Here is a 21,260-nt window from a genome sequence, read left to right as displayed (position 1 = left end):
ATTACAGACATGGCATGTAATCACTAAAAATCTAAGAAAAAAAAGGTGATAAAGGCGTATTTCATAATGAAAAATGAATCATATGAAATTGAACTGTATTAGGAAAATAAGAGGGATGAAAGGACATTTCATATAAATTGAGTCATTTATTTAATATTTTAATATTTTTTAATATTAAACCCAAGTAGCTGATGCACTGAAGTGATGAAGATTGAGATTCTGCTCAGATTCCTAATGCATCACTTTGAGAACAGACGGCAGCACCATACTGACACAGCGTTTTGAAGACTGCACTGTTTCAACTCAAAAACAACATTTTATTCTTTGGCAGCATAGAATGGCTCCGCCTACACACACATACACACACATAGACAAATACACACACACACACAGCCACGGGATATGATCTTACCATTATCGCCCAGTTTTCCCCCTTGGTTTCCTCTTGGTAAGAACAAACAAGAACCATAACTACTTGAACTACTGATTAAATAAATTGAGTTATATCACTTTTGATGTCTTCCACAGCCAGAATTGCCAGCTGGCTGCACATAAATGACTCAGGATTTAGTCGTTCCTTAGAACAAAAATTTCTTCTACTTTATGGACAGACTTAGATCTATTTGCAGATTTTAGTCAACACTTGGTCAGAGTGTTAATTCTCCCAAGCGTTACTTAATATTCTCTATGTTTTCCAATAACGATGGTCTGACACTCTCGTTTTTACTCTTGTTTCTTTTCTTAATGAGGTGTTTTAATGCCTTTTCCTAAAGATGCCTACATTTTTTTTGTATTCTTAATATTTTGCCCTATATTTCTATCCTGCATTTTATTCTATTCTATTTTATAAAATTGTATTGTTGTTAAAAGTTGTTATTTTATTTATCTATTTTCTATTGCTATATTTTATTTTATTGTTGTTTTTAAACTTCGTGCATTAGTCTCCATGCTTTTTCTTGTTTTACCTCCTACATATTGTTCAATCAAAATGTAAAGCACTTTGAACGGCATCTATTTGCCTTGAAAGGTGCTATATAAATAAAATTTGATTGATTGATTGATTGATATATTTACAGGTAACAAGAGACCAGTTGAAATTTGAGTTAAATGGCAGAAACTGAACAAACTCACCTTTCCAATCTCACTCTTCAGCTTATACTGGTTCAACTGGATACAGTCCTGTGAGGGGAGAGAGAAAACATGAAGACATGAGGAGCTAAATCATCAATATAAACACAATCAGCGCCAGAGTGAGACTGAGTGGTTTGCATCTTCTAAAGCAAAGAGAAGCAGGACTGTCTTTGGTACAGGAACAAAATGTTCCCACTGTGTGTGTGCGTGTGTTGAAAGTCATTTATTTCTGAGATGTAGGTAACGATGCAGACTCTAGTTTCTGTTTACTGTCTTCAAATCCATTAGAGTGCTACCGCTTAAATGGCTGATTTGCAGTTCCATAGCAACCACCAGCTACAGCACAGAGTCAGCCAGGGGCAGAGGAGAGGAGACCACAGCAGGACAGAGAGGAGGGAGGGCATTTCACAGGTGGGGTGGGGGGGTAGGGGGGCAGACAGCAAAGTCAATAAGCCCAAAGTGAGCAGTGATTTAAGTGCAAAAACAACAAGGATGGAGCAGTGGAGAAAGCGGATTTAAAAAGTGGTTGTTTCATTACAGTTGGCTTGGGGTGGGGGTAGGGGGGGGCTTAGTGCGAACCAGAACATACTGGAACATGTCTAAAGGATGAGAGGCGGTAGCAGAACACAGATGTTACAAAACAGCACCAACTCATGGTGTAGGACAGGACCTCACTCACCATCCGGCAAGGTATTTTAGAAAATATGGCATTATATCGTCGGTTACATAACGCGCTGGTTATGTAGCTTGTGCTGAAATGTTCCTGCTGGTGCTGCAGGAGATGTGAGGAGGGTTATGCACTCTAGCTATGATGGTGTGAAGTACTGTGGGCAGGGATTATGACAAAGGGCGAGAGATGGAACAGAAGATTTGCTTTTGTGAGGTGAAGCACACAAGCGCAACTAAGAAAAGAATCACTGTGATTTGTTGAAGAGAGGGATAAAGAGAGAGGAGAAATATAGAGCGATGGAGGATAAAGGGAAAGGCAAATGAGGAGAGTCCGAAGAAAAGAGCAGCAGGAGGGATTGTCAGAGAGGACTTCCATTGGGTTCACAGTTTGCCGGCACATGCTCAGTGGGCGCTGCACTGCAGTTAATGCTCTGTCAGGGCTGATGGATAAAGAGGGCCAGGCAGAGAGCCTTAAATACATCTGTCACAAGCACACACACACAAATTAAACTCAAATGCTCCACTGGGCCATGATATATCTTCCACAGCTTTTTCCTTAAGCATTGTCACGTTAGACTGCTGCTTTACATCGACAGTGCAGCCCTTCCCTCGGTATGTAAACACCTTTTTGTCCCGAACTCTCTACATCCCTCCATCCATTACTCAACTACTGATCAATATCAGTGCATAACAAATAGATCGGTGCCAGTGTACCATTAAGAACTAATGACTGTGCATTTCATTCTCATGATGAATAACGTGCGGGTCTGCCTGCAGGAAGTGTGTAATAAAAAAAGGGAACTTGTGTTTGATCGTATTTAAAGCCTGTAAGTGTAAAATGACTTCCCCATTCTGTCATTTTAAAAATCGATTTTTGATAGATTGGTGGAACAGCTGTGGCAGAATGAGATCACTGCAGAGTAAGGTGTGCAAAGTGCACATGGTTTAAAAAAGAACTGACTTGTGGCACAGTGAAGGAGCATCAGCCAAAACAGGAAAGACAAAACATTATCAAATATTTAACCAGCACACAAACTCTACCGTGCATGAGTCCACCATCAACCACTGCTTTGCTCAACACGAACAGAGGTAACCACATCGTTGACTGTGTTAATGTGCTGTGAAGATATGATGATGGACATTCATTATTGCTCAAGGCAAGGGGATGCCAAAGTTGACATTTCTTTTGCTGATAACTTTAACACACAGTCATTCAGACATGACAGATACACAGCAAAAAAGGCTTTGTCACCTTTCCGGAAGAAAATTCTAGAGAGAGACCGATCTGAATCTGATAAGATATTTTAGTCCTTTTATTTTGACGTATGCTGCAACTGCAGGCCGTTCATACAAAGCTGCTGTGAATATAAATTACAAACAGAAGAGAGACTCATCTGTAAAGCTGCAAAAGCCTACTTTGCAAAATGACCCTGAGAGTCCTCACAGCACTCTGCAGCACAGTACAGTATTTAATCTTAATTTGCCAACTCTCACCATCCATCTGACAGCACTGTAATGACAGTTCTTGCCTTGTCAAACCCATCACAGTATGTCCATTTGTTTTCTATAAAGGACAGATTCTCATTTTTTCAAGTCTTGCCTGGAAAACAACACACACGTACACACACACACACCTTTTTGTACATTTAAATAATGACTTGTTATTGTAACAGGTTCTCCTGCGATTAAGTGTAAGTGAAGGGGGGTCAAAATCTACTGTATGGTCATATTTCTGTGCAGACTAACTCCAAAATTCAGCAAAAGCTATTGAGGCTTTAGCACTGTGAGGAAAAGGACTGTGGATTGCATCTCCATCACTTCAATTGAACACTATCCTTTTGAAATAAATGGGGTTGGGGATACCCATGGGCATCATTTTCATTTCTTTCATAATGTGGTGTTATGGATCCTTATGAATAATGAAGTTTAGTCACATCTTGTTTTGCTTTTGACTTCTTATTGCTAAGTTTTAGTCACATAACAGAGAAGTCATTGCATTATAATTATAGACACCATGTGCACAAAGCAGAACAACACACAACGTGATGAGAAAGTCAGGGGTGAGAATCCTACGAAGTTTCCTGCAACAAAGAGAAAACAAAAGCACTGAGAGAAGCACTGAGAGGCTGTTGTTTAGTTAAACGATTATATAAACAGTATTTCCTCATAGGGCTTGGTGCTGGACTTCCTGCATTGTAGAGGAAGGGCAGATATGAAAACATGTATGTGTAAGAAGTAATCCATGTTCATTGTCAGTAACTGCTGCTACCTGCCTGACAGCAGAGATGGAAGAACTGAAATTCCAAACATGTCAGCTACAACTAAAAAACAAAAACCTTTGCTGCTGCTCATTGCCTGGTATGCATTCCTAACAGGTCTTATGAAATGTCAGTCATTACTGATGTTTGTGCAAGAAAGAAATGTCTCTCTCTCTCTCTCTGTTGTGGCGTATTGTGCAGCCGGCGAGTGCAGGGAAATACGAGCAACATGAATCCTTTTTATGGTTCAGTGCGAGAGCTGCAACTCCATTTTCAGATAGGAAAGGACACAATGACAGGTCTGCGAGTCTGTGGCAGCAGTCTGCTAAATTCAGAGGGGTTCCACATCCTGGCAGATGTCATGAATTTTTAATGTTCACTCTGAATTAGAAAGAAAGTCAGAGAAAAATAGAAATTCAGGAGTCACCCACTCCCACATGATACTCCTACTACTACTTTCCGAGGGTTGGCACAATAACACTGATGTTACATGTTTTCAAATGCATGTGCTCTGAAAATAAATATGCAACCGCCTCTGGAGGTATAGATTAAAAGCAACATTATGCAACTATTTACACTGACTTGTAATGGAGAGAATGGCAAGTCTTTCATTCCCACTCCACACAGTGAATGGCTGTTACTGCTCAATGTAAACTGTTACTTTCAGTGACTTTAATGTTTTGTGAAAAATGCGTTATGTTGCACAGTCCCCACCTGATGACCCTGATGAAGTCTTCAACCCATCCACTCGATATCAAGAAAGTGCCTAATCCTGGGATTGTAATATCAAGTCCTATAAACTCAACTCTTGACTGGTTAGCTCATCTTATAAAAGAGGGAATAGGATCTTAAAAAAGGAAGGAATTCCACCGCACCGACACAAAGGGGTCGTATAAACACTTATTTATTTATTTAAAAAGTCAAGCAGCAACGCGTTTCACCCGTGTGGGCTTCATCAAGCTGATGAATGCGGTGGAACTCCTTCCTTTTTTTGGACTTTATTCCTGACACCACCGGCACCATTGTGAGGTTCTGATCTGTGCTGTGCAAGGCAATCTCCTCCTTCTCAGGGAATAGGATCTTGTTTGTTTATTCTGATTAAAGGCCTAAAATAAAAACAAAACTTTTAGGTTTTATGGAGGCGGTTACATGACATGTTGGTGGGACTGTCTGTGAGTGTACGTGATTCAGGAGTTGTCCTACTGCGCTGCATTTTCTGCTTTCAGCTGCTGGCCAGCCCCAAATAACATCTAAACATCATCATCAGGCATGTGGACATTCCCTGGTGCCAAGCCAACCACTGCCCCAGATATGGATTAAACAGCTCCCAGTGAGACTCCAGGCCACTTCCAAAATTGTTAGGTTTCTGTAACAAGTCAGTAAACCTCTGAAAAAGGCAAAAGCCTTGATCAGATGGACAATGAGGATCTAACCTGGACCAACTTCATTTATGAGCAAAGACTGACTTCTAAAGTGTGGAGGAGGTGCCATGGTAACCCAGTCACACTCATTTTATCCTTCAAGGTCATCTGGGATGCAGGTCTTTAATGACTGGAGGCAGAGTGTGATCTTTCCTTTCTGGAGGAACAATACAAGGACAAATCATTCGGCAATACAACATCTCTTTCCACTGTTACGCAGACGATACCCAGTTATACCTTTTATTAAAGCCGCATGCACTGAAAAGTTTCACCATAATGAACTCCTGCTTATCCAGTGTCAAGGACTGGGTGGAAGCCAATTTCCTCCCAATTCAACAGCAGCAAAACTGAGGTTTTGATTTTGGGCCCAGAACATCACAAACAACAGATACAGTCCTCTCTTGGTTCACTCACTGACAATGTTAAACTTTTTGCAAAGAACCTTGGTATAATTTTCGACAGTAATTTTGAACATTTGAACACCATATCAGAAAGAACACCCAAGCTTGTTTTTATCAGTTAGGATCAGAAACATGCTCAGCTACAATGACACAGAAAAAGTTGTTCACACTTTTATATCATCACACTTGGACTATTGTAATTCCCTCTTCATCTGCCTAAACTCTCACTCAGTTTCACACCTACAGCCTATCCAAAATTCAGCAGCTAGATTACTAACAAAATCAAGAGGGTCCTGTCACATCACACCAATTTCAGCATCACTGCACTGGTTACCCATTCATTTTAGAATACATTTTAAAATTGTATTATTCACTTACAAGGCAATCCATGGTCTGGCCCCAGAATATATTGAGGAACATTTAACTTGGTACTCTCCAGCCAGACCCTTGAGATCAGGGGAGCAAAACCTTTTAACAGTTACACCAGACTGGAAATGAAGGGCGACCGTGCTTTTTCAGTGATAGCACCCCAAGTATGGAACAGCCTCCCCCTCTGCATAGGGTCAGCAGACTCCATCACAACTTTTAAGAGCCTTCTTATAACACACCTTTACAAAAGTGCTTCATAAATAAAAGTATTATTATCATTATTTTATTATTATTATTATTATTATTATTATTATTATTATTATTATTATTATTATTATTATTATTATTATTATTATTATTATTATTATTATTATCATTTATGAGCAAAGACTAACTTCCAAAGTGTGGAGGAGAAGCCATGGTAACCCAGTCTTACTCATTTTATTCTTCAAGGTCATCTGGGATGCAGGCCTCTAATGACTGGAGGCAGAGTGTGATCTTTCCTTTCTGAAGGAACAAGGATGCCGAAAGATCAAACCACAAACTACTGGGGCACTGAGGGTTTATGTTTGCTTACATGGTGTTGGCATATCAACCTCACTGGGTAGAAAGAGCAGAGGTGGCAGCAAGGCAGCCCTCTGTCCAGATGGTTAAACTGCAGACAGACTTAGACAGCTCTAACCACTGCATCAACCACTGGAAAGCACAACAGGTAATACACCAATACCAAGTCCTGTGTGGAGTCGACAGGGACCTTTGCCCTTTAATCACTCCTGAAATCGGGAGTGGGGTCTAACAGCCTGGTCTTATTTGTCATACTTTATGCTGAAGATTTAGTTTGTCCTTGGACCTGAAAAGATGTCTTGATGCACTGATGCATAGAAGTGGTACCTTGGGGTTACAATGCCTGACTGCATCACCAGTTTCACTGGTCATCAGGGCTGGATAGTTACAGCTGTTTGGCCACAACGCCTGCTACAATTCACCCATGAAATCTCTGGTCTTCGTGTGACATTTTTGTTACTTTTGTTACAAGAAAGCCTTAAAGCAGAAGTAAGCGGTATTTTTGTGTTAATATAAGTCTTAAATAGTTATATCTTCCGACAGCAATCACTTACATGAGTGTTTGGACCGAAACACGGGTCTGTCAGTCACTCTGCTCTGTTCTGAGCCGAGGAGAAAACTTTTCTCGTATCCTACAATTTTTATCCAATGAGGAGAGAGAACGGCATGCAGGGCTGTGTGTGCAGCCAAGGGATGCGCCTGAATGTGGTGACGTAGGGACGAGGACTGTTATGGTGCGTTCAAGGCAACTCGTAACTCGTGTTTTTTCGACCTGTGAAGTCGTACCAGTTCGATCTGGTACGAGTTCACGGGTCGGAAGTTACGATTGGCCGTTATAGTGACTTTCACAGGTAAAACAGGTCGGAAAAACACAAGTGGGTTGCCTGGAACGCTACAAAGTCGTAAATTGTGACTTGAAGCTGTAATTTACGGTTTCAAAAGCCTGCCTGGAACGCAGCATTAGCCAAAACGACCGGATCGCTTACTTCTGCTTTAACTATATCCGCTATAATGCTGGATAACTCATGTAAGGTGCTACAGGAGTGACCAACTAGATGCAAAAGCTCTTTACCCCCAAGCAAATTTTAAGCTAATATAACACAATGTAGTTCATCACGAGTCTTGAAGCTTTGATTGTTTCTAAGTAACTGTAACTGTTGAAACATGCACTGATGTAAACATGCATCATGTAAGTATGTATGGTGTATACACACTGTACTGTATACCATTTGGAGGCTATGGGCTGTTCCTCCAGTTCTGATCTGGTGTGCGCACTAGTGTGGGTTCGTCACCTCACTCCATCCTCACAGAAAGTCAAGGAAGCAGGAAATGGAGCCTGCATTTTCATTTTGACAGGGTGAATTTCTTTTCTGAAGTATGTGTAAAGTAGCATGCAGTAAAAAAAAAAAAAAAGCCAGAAATGCAACAGGTATGTAGAGGTTCCTGTATAACAGCCACTGAGGGAAAAACATTCATCAAAGCTGCAGAGCTGATCATGTAACAACCTGATCAGACTGCATCTACAACTACAGTGTGTGAAATACATCAAAAAAGGTGTAAGCTGTCACTGAAGTTGTATCATATTCAATGCAATATATACACACAAACACATGAAGTGTGACATGTGTAACCATGGCAAATCATCAGATGCTCTCGCTCACCACCGCTCACTTCACTATCAAACACCCAGCAGCACAACACTGGCCTGAACGCACACGAATCGCGTACGTCTAATGAAACAGTCAAAAGAGCTCTTGTCAAAGCTCACAGCGGAACACAATGCTCTCACATGTCATTACCACACACACGTGCTAATGTACTGGGCAAGCTGTATTATATAGGCTGCCTGCCCATGACAGAAGCAGGGCTAATGATGTGTTAACATAAATCAGCTAATACACATTGGCATGTTGCGATGATGATGTGCGCTAATGGGGAAACTAGTGTGCAGTTGTGCACACTTTTCTCTCGCATCCCTCTGCCTGTCATGTCCCGTGCTGACCTCTTTCTCCTCATCCTTTAATGAAGATATGACGAGATATATGCAGCTTGTGTAGTGAGGACACATAAACGCAGTGGGGCTGCGTTCTCTGTTTGCGTGTCGCTCCCTGCTATGGTGCCACCTGTCACACCCAACTGCAGAAATTCATGTCCACAATTACAAATCAGAGGAGCGAAATCTGAAGAAAAGATGAATTTCTAGGTGCAAGAAAGATTCTCTGCTTTTTCTGTGTCAGAGTAAATGGAAAATCTAATTCAGCTCAAGTCTTAACAATTTAATGATTATCAATTTTAATAAGATGTAGGCTAAATTCCTCACCTGAGTGTCTGATATAGACACACGTTTAGACTCCACTGTGGGCCTCCGAGCCACACGGGGAGAGATGTGCGTGTAGCCCCCTGCGGAGCCTGACGACAGATAAGTGCCTCTCTCCTGCAGCGACAACTTTCTCCCAGTCAGGTGAGGCCGCGTCGTATGAGTCCTCTTGGCCTGAGCCCCGTCCTGCTGAGCCCCTCCGTTCCTCACGCCGTTGGCGGCCGAGCCGTCCGAGTCTTTCGTCGTCATGGCAGCCATGATGTCCGTGAGACTGCTGGTCTGTTTGTCAGAGTCAGGGTCCAGCCTCTCGCAGCCGGGGTCACTGCTCGTAGCCATGGCGGGTGGGGAGATGGGAGCGGTGCAGGAGCAGGTGGCGAGGAGAGTTCTGGGGGGTCGCCCACCAGCATCAACGTGACCTGGGCCAGCCTGTGGTCGCTTTATTCAAGGTCTCGCCAGAGCTGGAACAGAGGGAAAGGGCCATGAGCTCAGTCAGATGCAGAAAGACAAGCTGGTCGACATAATATGCACATATGGATCGAATGGAAAAACAAATTACATTGATGATGTTAATATACTGATGTTTAGCAGGTGTATCTACAAGGTTTATCACTTAATTAAGTGTTAGTGAACACCCGTCAAATATATTGAAATTTCTTTATTTGGATAAACCCCTTGAGATGTATCATCTTGTTTCCGAGGGGGTCCAAACATATACTGTAGACAAACATGAACTCATCAAACAAACATGTTCTCAAAAAAGGTCAACAATAAAACAAACAAAAGGACAAACATAACTACATTGGAAACTGTAAGAAGGCCACAATGGCCAACACTGAGACTGAAATAACTGTATATAATGATTAACATCAATTCAACAAATCAAAAAGACCATCATCTTCAGTGAAAACAGGAAATATAAATGCATATAAATCATCATTGAAGATGTTGATGGTGTACTGAATGAAATAACAAGTGTGTGCATCTTCTCTCCCACGTCTGACACTAAACCCACACCGTCGGGCAGCAGGAGACACCTGGGAACCAAAAACATCTGAACACAATTTCATGGTAATCCATTTGAAAAAGTCTTGACCAAAGTGATAGACTGATTCCTGGAACTGCTAGTGTGTGACTTTGTCTGTTGTGAGGACATTTATGATTTGCCTGACTAAAGTCCCCCCAAATTTTTCTAACTCTACTCAGAGGCTCTCATTTTGTGAACTGTGTCTTTCTCTTTGATCGAATATAACAGAATTAAGACAGTATAATGGATACTCTGATACCAGACTTAATGATGTGAGCGTATGAGGCTGGTGTTTATAGATAAAGATATTTTCTGAGCCGATTTAGCTCAATAACATCTGCCCTAACTCGCTTATCTTGATCATCTCCACAATTTCAGTTTTCGTTCTTGCCAGAAGCTGCTTGTCACCCAGTATATTGTCACTTCATGATAAACACACACACACATTGATGAGACTGTGAAGTTAGAGTTTGTCTATACTTCCAGCCCAAATCAATGTCATTTTATTTTCCATGTGCAATTTTGTCCCTTGACTTATATCTGGTTTTTCCACATATTGAAGCAAGAGCAGCTTTGAGAACTAAGTTTAATCAAGCAGACGGATCAAAGAAAAATGTCATGTGTGTTTGTGTGTGTGTGTGTGTTCGTGTGTGTGTGTGTGTGTGTGTGGGGTTGGTCTGGAGGGTCAAGTTACCGACGGTAGACATGCGCTCATGAATTGAAATAAATCCCCCTGATGAAACCTTATCCAAAAAGCTGCAAACCTAATTATGCTTTATTCCTTTGGTCATGGCTCTTTGTATCCTCATCAAATGCTTGTGGCTGGGCACACACACACACACAAAGAGATACGCACATAAAAAAGACTGAAGGTATTGTGTACGTTCAGCATGTGTGCACATATACCCAGACATTTAGCGGGATTTGTTTATTGTGCTTTTTTTTTTTTTTTTACCCCCCTTTCATCTATAATGAAAATCAAGTCAGCGGCAGATTGCCACAGAGAGGGAGAATCAAAGCTCTTTCGTGTACGAGGTTCAGGTTTTGTTCTGCAGGTGGAAGAACACAGATATGCAAAGTGCGTCTTGCACAGTCATCCAAGGAAAAGGGCACTTAAATCTCCACTCAAACAGTATACCCGCCGACTGGATGTAGCGGCAGGAATCAAGAGGTTGTTTTCACCACAAAGGGAGCCATCTGGGTTTGTATATATGTGTCATAAAGAGATGCAGCAGACTGAAGAAAAAGTAACACAGTCATACACAAAGTCAGTTCAGTCTGTATTACACAAGAGGTATATGGGCCATGTTATGCTATTCCTGAAGTGTGTCAGGTAGACAGAGCTTCACATTCAAAAATAGGCAAACTGTTCTACTTCGTCCAGGTCGGTCACAGTCACTCATGTGTGACTTTGTCCGACAGTCGGTCCGTCACCTTGGTCATGACTTACTGTAATGTTCCTTCATGAAAACATTTTGATAGCAAAAAAAATTCATAACTCTGGAAAACAGTGGATACTTCTACTTCAGATCTACTTTGTATAAAGTATTTATTTATTTTAACATCAGTATTGTCACTGTGCCGACGCTTCAACTCAAAAACTGCTAGTACCCCACTGACGGTAGAAAACAGCAGGAACAATTTACCCCATTCATGACTTGCAAAGCATTGTGGGATTTCAGTCAACAGGGGATGCAGCAGTGTGACAGAAATGAATATCTGTGGTAGTTCATCCATCTCTATACTGTATATAAATTCTAGAAAACATTTTCCTCACATATCATCATTACAGGCAACATCTGTGACAGCACTGTTGGTCTTTACTCTTTCTCCTACATTTGTCTTTTCTACATTGAGGTTTTATATTTGTAAGCTGCAAAACATTTTTGATGAATGTGCCAGTTTTCATTCATTTTACACACCGATGACAGATGGGGGGGAAAAAATCTGGGGTTGCTTTCCCTTTGGTGAACAACATGCTCTACCTGCTGAACCGCAGCCACCACGAATCTGTGTTGTAATATAATGGCCTGTCATGAACGTCGCATTATGTCACACTCACATGCACACACACAGTCATCATTTGCCCACCGCCATTTGCATATTTCAGATGACTGTTATTCAAAATAAATTCAGACCGCAGGAAAAAGCTTTTCACTGTCAACGTGAGGGGAAGTGTATTGTTTGACTGCTGAATCATTTGAGCAAAAACAAAGAGGGACTGTCATATTTTGCTAATTCTTATCACAACTAGTGATTATCTGTCTCTTGAAACTGGTTTCTCTCTACTGTAGCAGCGTCCAGCCCACTATGTGTGAGCAATATCCTGCTGGAAGTGGGCGGCGGGGGAGCAGCAGTGGACTGGTTATTAATTTAAGCTGCACTGAGACTTTTATTTTGTTTACAGAGGCAGGTAGCCACACAATTTCATTACGGAGGACAAATTTTATATTAGGTTTAATATTTTCTTTCACATTTAACCTTATTAGTTTCCACTGCCTCCATCCATCTTTTCATAGAAGTAACAGAGATGAAATTAAACACTAGTCTCGGTTTACACATGGTGTGACTGTTAAATGTCTTAGTGTTAAAGCTGCAAAACAGTCGCCACACATTTCCCTGAAAGACCCTGTCCTTATTTTCACTGTGTCATTTCTCAGAGCTGGGGAAAGAACCACAGGTTATTTTAACTAAAGTGTTTCACACTTTTAGTTCTCTTGTATTGGTTTTTGGTTAGGTGGCTGAAATAACAGCCTCTTAGCACTAGCTCAATACATTTTCATGTTTTCTTTTCAACATAGACTATGTCAATTAATATCCCATTTTCTTTCTTTAAGGTTTTTACACATCTTAAAAAAGGTTGGTTGCTAAGAAGTGGCTTAATGAGACTACAGAGGTCAGGTGTCAAGGATGTTAAACATCATCAAATCCATCTTTGCAGAATTGATGACTTAAGACTACTTTTGCGAATAACTGTATTATTAACCTCATAAAAAGAAAGACTCTTGTAGAAGAGGTTATAATCACAAGTTAGAGGGTTCACTGTGGTGACGTTGAGGACATGTGACATTGGTGTTGTTAATGTGACATTGGTGTTGTTAGTCTAAACCTAAACATTAGTAACGATAACCTGAATCCTTTTGTTGATTGTACTAAGTCTTGAAAAATCATATAATTGTTCATTTGTGGAGATTATCATGCTTAACAAAACATTTATGTTTCATAAACTTGTGTTTGTCACAGAACTTATTTTTCGAATTTATTATTATTATTATTATTATTATTATTATTATTATTATTATTATTATTATTATTATTATTATTATTATTATTATTATTAATAATAACCCAAAACTAAATGTAAAACACTGACTTTTTGTTGAGGGAACCAGGGTACTTATTTTTCAACTCTGCCAGCATTGTTCAAATTGACAGAAGTGCTGAATAGCTTATCTAATATGATCACTTTTTAGCTTATTAGCAGCTGCTCAGAATGTTGTTTATAAAAGCCATTAAGCCTTTCTATCTTCTGGGCTTTCTATCAACCAAATGTGCTGCTGCAGTGACAAATTTAAACATCTGAAGCTCATAAAGCCGCAACAGATTTCTTTAATTAGGTAAACAAACCGAGGAAAAATGAAATGGACATGTGAAACATTAAACAACCTTGAGAGCTGCATCTGAATATGAAGTGCTTTCAATAGCTGCTATTTTTCCAACTAGTTCAGATGGAAAGAAGCTTCAGCAAAGCCAATTACAGTAAGAGGAAAGAGAGAGAAAGGGAGCGGGGTCACAGGGGCTGAGCAAATGAATCAATTTGGCTCCATTAGAAAACCATTTTCACCCCTAACCTGGTTTCTGTTTGCCTCCATCATCGTTCTGTTGTGTGTAAGCAGGGACAACCAAGGCCAAAGAAAATCATTCATCAAGTGGTTATTCCTTTATTGCCCTAGTGTATTTTGATGTTTATTTAGATGTTTCTTTACCTCCTCCGAGGTCCTTGACAAAGCAGAATTGCAGAATCTACAGATTATATTAAAGAGAGAGCAGAGAGGCCCATGGTCTGACCTTGCAGACCTGCTTTATAAAAATGAAAAAAAAAATACAGTGTTTACTCATGTAGCTGCAGCAGAGAGAGCAGGGAGCATGGTGGTGTGTTGGCAGCATTTGGTTGACAGTGACACTTTTTTTTTTTTTTTTTTTACTTCTAGGCAGTAATACCTTTCTTTCTTTCTTTCTTTCTTTCTTTCTTTCTTTCTTTCTTTCTTTCTTTCTTTCTTTCTTTCTTTCTTTCTTTCTTTCTTTCTTTCTTTCTTTCTTTCTTTCTTTCTTTCTTTCTTTCTTATACACAGTTTTATTTTATTTTCAAAGTAGTCTTCCACTGTGAAAGTGAATATTTTAAGTGGGGTGCAGCCACCCACCTTGTCCAGCAGGATCCAAAGCAATCAACACTGATTGCTCTCTGATTACAAAGATGTGGTGAGAAGACAATCTGTATAATAGATTTGCATGGAAAATGCTTTTTCACATTTGCTCTGTTGTAATATCTGCGGCTTTTGCTTGTGTGACACTCGTGACAGACTGAATTCCTCAGGTGGAACAGAGCACATATTGATGTACAATATACACAACATTAACCCCAGGACGGATCAGATATTGTGCAATATCTGAAGGTAACCACAGTGCACTGCAGCCAGAGCCACCCTGTAATCATCCTGATATTGTTTAGTGACAGAAAATTCCTTCAGTGCTCTAGGAGCCTGTCCAGGCCTTGGTAATGTGGGTAATCTCCTTCAGAGACCAGTGTGGAGTCATGCGGCCATGAGGATGGTTTGATCAACCAAAATCTTTATTAAATGTGTGAAAGCTTTTCAGGATTAATTTTGTTTTAACATTTAATGTTCTTCAGGCACTGCGTCTCTGCACATTCAATTTGTAATACAATAATGTACGCTACATTAAAGTAGGTCAATATTTACAGAGGTGGAATGAGAAATATATTGGTAAAAAACTGCAACAGCACTGAACACTTGGCTACTAAATCCTTCTTGGGTAACTTTGTGTAGTACTTTCAACTTTTGTACACACACAGGAGAGCTCAAATATGTCAATATGGGGACCACAGAGGTGACCAGACATAGAAAGAGGATAATAAAAGGAGGTAAGAGAGGTCAAAGGCTGCTGGTGTGCCAAATTCAGTTGGGCACATCGTAAAAGGTTTGTGCAGGTGAACTAGAAAAAAGTGAAAGGACCTGGCAGAGGATGGTGAAGAAAAACCTTTTTATGGCAGCACAGCGAGTCAAGAATGCTCTCCAGGATGTGGGCGCATACGCTTCCTTCAACGATGAAGAGACGGCCCTCTCTATCAGCCTCAATCAAAGTGATGGGAAGAGAAAAGTGCGGAGAACAAAAAAGAACAGTTCATGACCTGGAGCCATCACCTCATCCATCAAACATAGCTGAAATGGAATTGGCACACTGTCATTTATTGACAATTTCACAGCCAATGGAAGCAACAGGATGAATGCAGAGGTCGACAGGAGAGAGTCAGTGCTCAGATTCAGCCAAATGCATCAAAACCCATTGTACGGTATTTCATCATTCACCAGTACAATGTTCACAAACATATACACACAAGGTCATCAGAGCCTTTTGGACTAAAGAAGGAGAGAGAAAGACAGCTGCCAAGACTTAGAGGAGGCTGCATGAAGGTCTGAGTAAGAATCACCTATAAGTGTGTGTTGATGTTTGCAGTTCTGAACGTTTGCCACGACATGTAAAACTGACTATGCCTCCCTGTTATTTCCATATTGATGCAAACCTGCTTAAATCAAAGCTGAGACCTGCACAGCGCATCACTGTTCGAGGCAGACCAGAGGAGCACGCTGCCACATAATCTCGCAGTACAAAGTAAATGTCAGCTGATCAAAAGAAATGAAATAGGCTGGGTCTTATCACGCGTCTGGAAGTACAAGCTCAATCTTTGAGCTTTGATCCCTCCTGTGCCGTACAGAAAAGGGCAAATTGTAAACATTTACAGTGCCGCTGGAGGAACTGCGCAGCTATTACCCCGATGGATCTCTGTGTATAACCTGAGACTCTACTGGATGCCACTGCATCTTACTCCTGATCAGATTTTAACATCAATTCCAGGTCCATTATAGACTTCCCTCCAGTGGAAGTGCACAGATTCATCTCCAATAAGTCTAATTATAGGGCACTGTAATTACATTAATTCAAATTGTAGGGATACACTTTAATGGACAGTTTACAGATACAAAATCTTGTCTTAATGTGCAGCCATTTTGATGTCAAGCCAATCGTAAAATAACAAGGAATCAGTGCTCTCCGTCCATCCAGTATTAGTAGTCTTGGCCGAGTGGGAGCAGCGTTTATGTAGTTAAGCCATAATAAAAATCTCTTCTAATAAAGATCTTGAAGGCAGTGAGCATCTTGTTAAAAGGTCATAAAAGAAAACGCTATTTTATGTCAGAGTTTTACAGACTTACACACACACCACTCCCATCCATATTCAATAACAGGCCACAATCAGGCCAAACTAACACATCCCCTTTGAGCTTCTTGATATCAAATCAGAGCTCTTGTACATTTTCCCTCCCTGCTGCTCCACTCTCCCCGGGCCCACAGGTTGATTAGGCCTTCTCTCCTGGTGCCTTCTCCTGCCACATTTCATCCTACTCAAAGGGATAGGTCACATTAACTACTGAGAAAATAAATGCAGGAAAAAGACGAGAGGAAATCCCAGCAGGGACGTTACCTAGCTGCTCCTGGAGCATGATAGAGTGAGTCTGGGGAACAGCTTGGATTTGCATGGCTTTTGTATGCATGCACACACACGCACGCATGCACGCACCTGCCCACAGAAATAAACCCAAACACACACAATGATTTTTTTTTCTAAAAGGATTAAGGGAGACATTTCATCCCCTTATACACACATACACACACATGCACGCACACACTTGAGAATTAGCTTTTCCTCCTGTTGTGGTAGCAAACAGTTGGCAGTGATTATGCTTCATCATCTTTGACTGAGTGAGCCTCATTCATATGGAGCAGAGTGTACAGCTTCTTCAAGGCCTCTGGAAACAGTGAGAGAGCATAATAATCAGCTATGTACTGTGATCAAGGGAAACTGACAGCACCATGAATGTTGATGAATATATCTAATGTCATAGACAATGTATTCTTTGAGTCAATAACAGATGCCGAATGATGAGTAAATTTCTACAATGCATAAATGTTGGTGTGGCATTCACTCAACCGCACCAGTCATGGTCCAAAGTGATGGGCTGACCAACACTGACGTCCCAGATCTGTCCCAAAAACTGTAACCATGCACACACTTACCAAGAATGCCAATAATAGCTCAGCATTTAAGATATTTATTGTCATATATAGTTGGCATAAGAGTAAGTTTGAGACACTTTAGCTGGTTAGGGTTAGCTCTTATCAAGCTTGCAGTAAAGTCAGGGAGGCATCCGATTGATTCTGACCTAATTCTGCAGCATGATGACCTCGAACACGCAGCATAGTCACGAAGAACTATCTTCAGAGACAACAAGCACAAGGAGTCCTGCAACAGATGGTCTGGACTGGCAGCCACAGAGACCTGATCTCAGCATCACGGAGTCACTCTGGGTTCACATGAAGAGACAGAAGATAATATGACAGAAGAGACTACGACTTCAGCAGTTGAAGCCTTAAATGGTACAAAGGAAGGATTAGGTGAAGTCAACGAGGGTTTCAATGTCAATGTAAACAACTACTTGGTTGATGACTTACAAACCTTGGTATCGTGGGGACATACTGTACTGTGTCACTAGATCGTCTGATACTGTGTTAGGATAATGCTCTGCTGCAGGAGCTAGAGCAGTATGTTGTGTCAACCTGGTTAGAAAACGAGTAACAAAGACGGACTGTGTGGTCAGAGGTTCATCCTACAAGATAAAGAGCCGAGACATTAGAAGAAAAGAAGAAATGTCGACTGTAGAAAGAACATGTCAAAAACCTTGATTTGATTTATTATCTATTTGTTCTAATCTTTATTTTCAGAGACGCAAAGATATTGGATGTCACCTTCACAAACAACAGGAAAAAATTGGGATTCCCTAAAAGATTGATATTATATCAACAATTTAATACCCAAAGCAAACAGCTCAGACTGACTCCTACAGGGACTCAACTTTTCACATGACTGATGATAAACAATTAGAACTGGCAGCACAGACAGTTGATGTCCATCAGCAAAAGCAGCTCCACAAAATCAATCTTTAAACACAGGAACAAACACTGTAATTGCTATAATTTTCTCTGTGTAGCAGGTCACAGACTAATCCCTGGAACTCTTTAATTCAATCCACAGGATTAGCAGGCACCTGCATGAAACACAACTAGCTGTAAATGTAAACCTGTTTAACACATTCTTGTGCAGCCAATCAATGCGAGGTGCTAGACAAAACAGGCAGCAGCTCTTCTCCCGCGGCTACAAACGGGACGCGGGGCTGCATGAGCAGCAATCAATCTGACTGGACAGAAATAAACTCCGGGACAATCTCAACCAAATCCAGGGCCACCCCCCTCTGAGGTTGGCCGCCTCAAGCAATAATAAGCCCAGGATTACACAGGATATAAGAGTGCAAACTGGCAACTTGGATGAGCCAATTATTTCTCCTCTACTCACACTGACAATGAGGCTTTGGCTTCCAGCGTGACTGACCTTCCAGGAATTTTAAAAATGTCGCCTCGCAAGGGTCCGTCTAACGAGGACAGACCAGCCCAGGATCAGCCCCCCACCCGCCCACCTCCGGGCAACTGGCAGATGAAAACTGCTCTGCTCATCTATGATGAGGAACCACTATGTACCCAGGTTGGGCGGGCCTTGACGGTGGCCCCACCCTCCGTCCTTGTGACACTACTCAGGCTGCCTGGCTGATGGACCTGCTACTACTTCATAATCTATATTTAGAAAGAGTTAGTAGCTCTGGACTCTGGCTGGATGGGATAGCAAGAGAGGGTGAAAGAGTTGATATATAATCGTATATAATTTAAAAAAAAATCCTATTCAAGCCTTTTCATATCAGAACGCTGGAAAACTGCAATGATGTGAACCTGAAGAGGATTAATCTGTTGCAGCTGAAAATGAGAAGCCATCTATCTTTTCCACAGGGAGTCGTACTCAGCGCCCTCTAAATCCCCCAGAGGGGCAGAATATCCCTGTGATCTCTATCCCTTCCCGCTGCAGTCAGAATAACGTGTGGTCAGGTGGCGGGCACGCTTCCAGGTCAGTCCTGATGCACAAATGCTGGTGCTCTCTGCAGTTTACTGTCATCTAACTGATCAACACGGTGCCCACCAAGCTGTGAGCTGCAGGCAGGAAACCAGCTCTCTCTGCTCATCACAGACAGAGCAATGAATCTCTGATGTCAGGACATTGATGTTCCTTATTTTTTAAATATGGACATGGACAACAGGGCAATTTTATACACAAGATTTACACTCAGCAATCTTATCCATTGACAGTGACTACATTTACATGCACAACAATACTCCAATATTATAAGATCATACTCCAAATAAGATATTGGTAATTGTTTTAAGACATATTGAAACATTTATACACTTCTAATTGCACCAAATATTTCCACTATTGTTTTCGCAGCATTTTTCAGCAGTTGCCAGCTTGTTGGTGAAGCATTGCCCCGGTTTATGGCTGTTAAACTATAATCTGTAAACTAATCGAACCACAGCTACCTCTAAAGAAATATTCTCTTCAGTCTGAATTTGTGAACTCCATCCATCACTGCCCTTTCCCAGCAGTCCTGGCTGTGAAAATTTCATCCACACTCTCCGGGGTTATAGACATAAATGGCAATCCATCATGTCTCATGGCTCTACTTGCTATTTCCTCTCATTCTCATCTGCTTTGTTGAGCATGTGAATGGGAAGTATAATAGCTTAAAATAAAGAAAAAATGCAACGCTAAAGTAAAAGTGTTCATTTACATAATAATAAGTCATGTCAGACTGTTAGAGCTGTTAACGCTGCTACCATATTCAGAATATGCTGGATCACATGTAAACTCCTGTAGCTGACGCACATGTAAACACATTATTCTGACTACTGCCTTAACCAGCATATGGAAAATAAAATACTGATTATTTGGAATAAAGTGGCCAAACTAAAGATGATAGGAATCATTAAAAAGTAATAGTCCAAACTCCATCTCCTCTGATTGATCTTTTTCTGTTTTTTATTATAGCAAGTTTAATAGTCTAGTGTAGTGTACTCTTTCATGCACATAAAAATATGGCTGAAAGTATTGTAAACACACCGAGTGTTTTACTGTTTCATATTACACTGTTGTTGTTGAGTTGTTGGCCCAAAAGGAGAAAATTAGAATCTTACTTGGTAAAGATTTTATTGAGAAATCTGTTATGCAGGTATTTTCATCAATTAAAATATTTTAGACACTGAAAATGTTGACCTGGTGATGGCACAGCAGTCACTGGTCCTCATGACAAATCTACATCACCATGGCGGGCAGGACTAAAAACACAAATGAAGTCATATATGTATGTGGAAGGTGTTGAGCTGATTTAATATATTCTGAGAAAACACAAGCAGGTACCATTGTTGTCCTAACACAGCACATAGGTTTTTTTTGTTTTTTTGCCCCCAGGGTGTTTTTCTGCATGTGTGTGGATGTATTTGTGGTCTAACAAGTGTTACCTGATTGCATGAATGTAGGTATGTGAAGTGCAAGGTCTAAAAAGTCAGCATGAACAAAAAGGTGATGTTCACTGCCTCTCACTGTGGATAATGATCTGATGAACTCAGTCATCAGCATAATTACACTTGTCAAGTAATGACCAGTTATCTTACATGAGCAAAGACTAGTCAGTGGTAACACGACATAATTAAGTGGTTTGTTAGTGACTTGTTTGACTCATGACTCTCTGAGCTACTCCAGTGTTGCATTTCAACACTTGAAAAAAGAGATTGAAGCACTTTTTTCAAGCTAATCTTCTATCATTCTATCATGCTACTTAAAACATCAAAACAAAACGGTAATTTCTTTAAGCT

At 40.8% G+C, this 21,260-nt stretch overlaps 1 protein-coding gene across 1 annotated transcript in view; it reads right to left on the bottom strand.

Moving 5' to 3' along the window:
* Window positions 1–21,260, bottom strand: part of camkk1a (calcium/calmodulin-dependent protein kinase kinase 1, alpha a) — a 54,098-nt gene that overhangs the window by 23,667 nt on the left and 9,171 nt on the right. The window contains exons 2-3 of the mRNA XM_083986517.1: window positions 9,134–9,588; window positions 1,132–1,179 (exon numbers count right to left, since the gene is read on the bottom strand). Coding sequence (XP_083842643.1) covers window positions 1,132–1,179; window positions 9,134–9,466 — 381 coding nt within the window. The 5' untranslated portion in view covers window positions 9,467–9,588. The remainder of the gene's footprint in view (window positions 1–1,131; window positions 1,180–9,133; window positions 9,589–21,260) is intronic.

This window comes from Trachurus trachurus (assembly GCF_905171665.1).
Source record: "Trachurus trachurus genome assembly, chromosome: 14".
Classification (NCBI taxonomy): Eukaryota; Metazoa; Chordata; class Actinopteri; order Carangiformes; family Carangidae; genus Trachurus; species Trachurus trachurus.
This window is presented reverse-complemented; position numbering and strand designations above follow the sequence as displayed.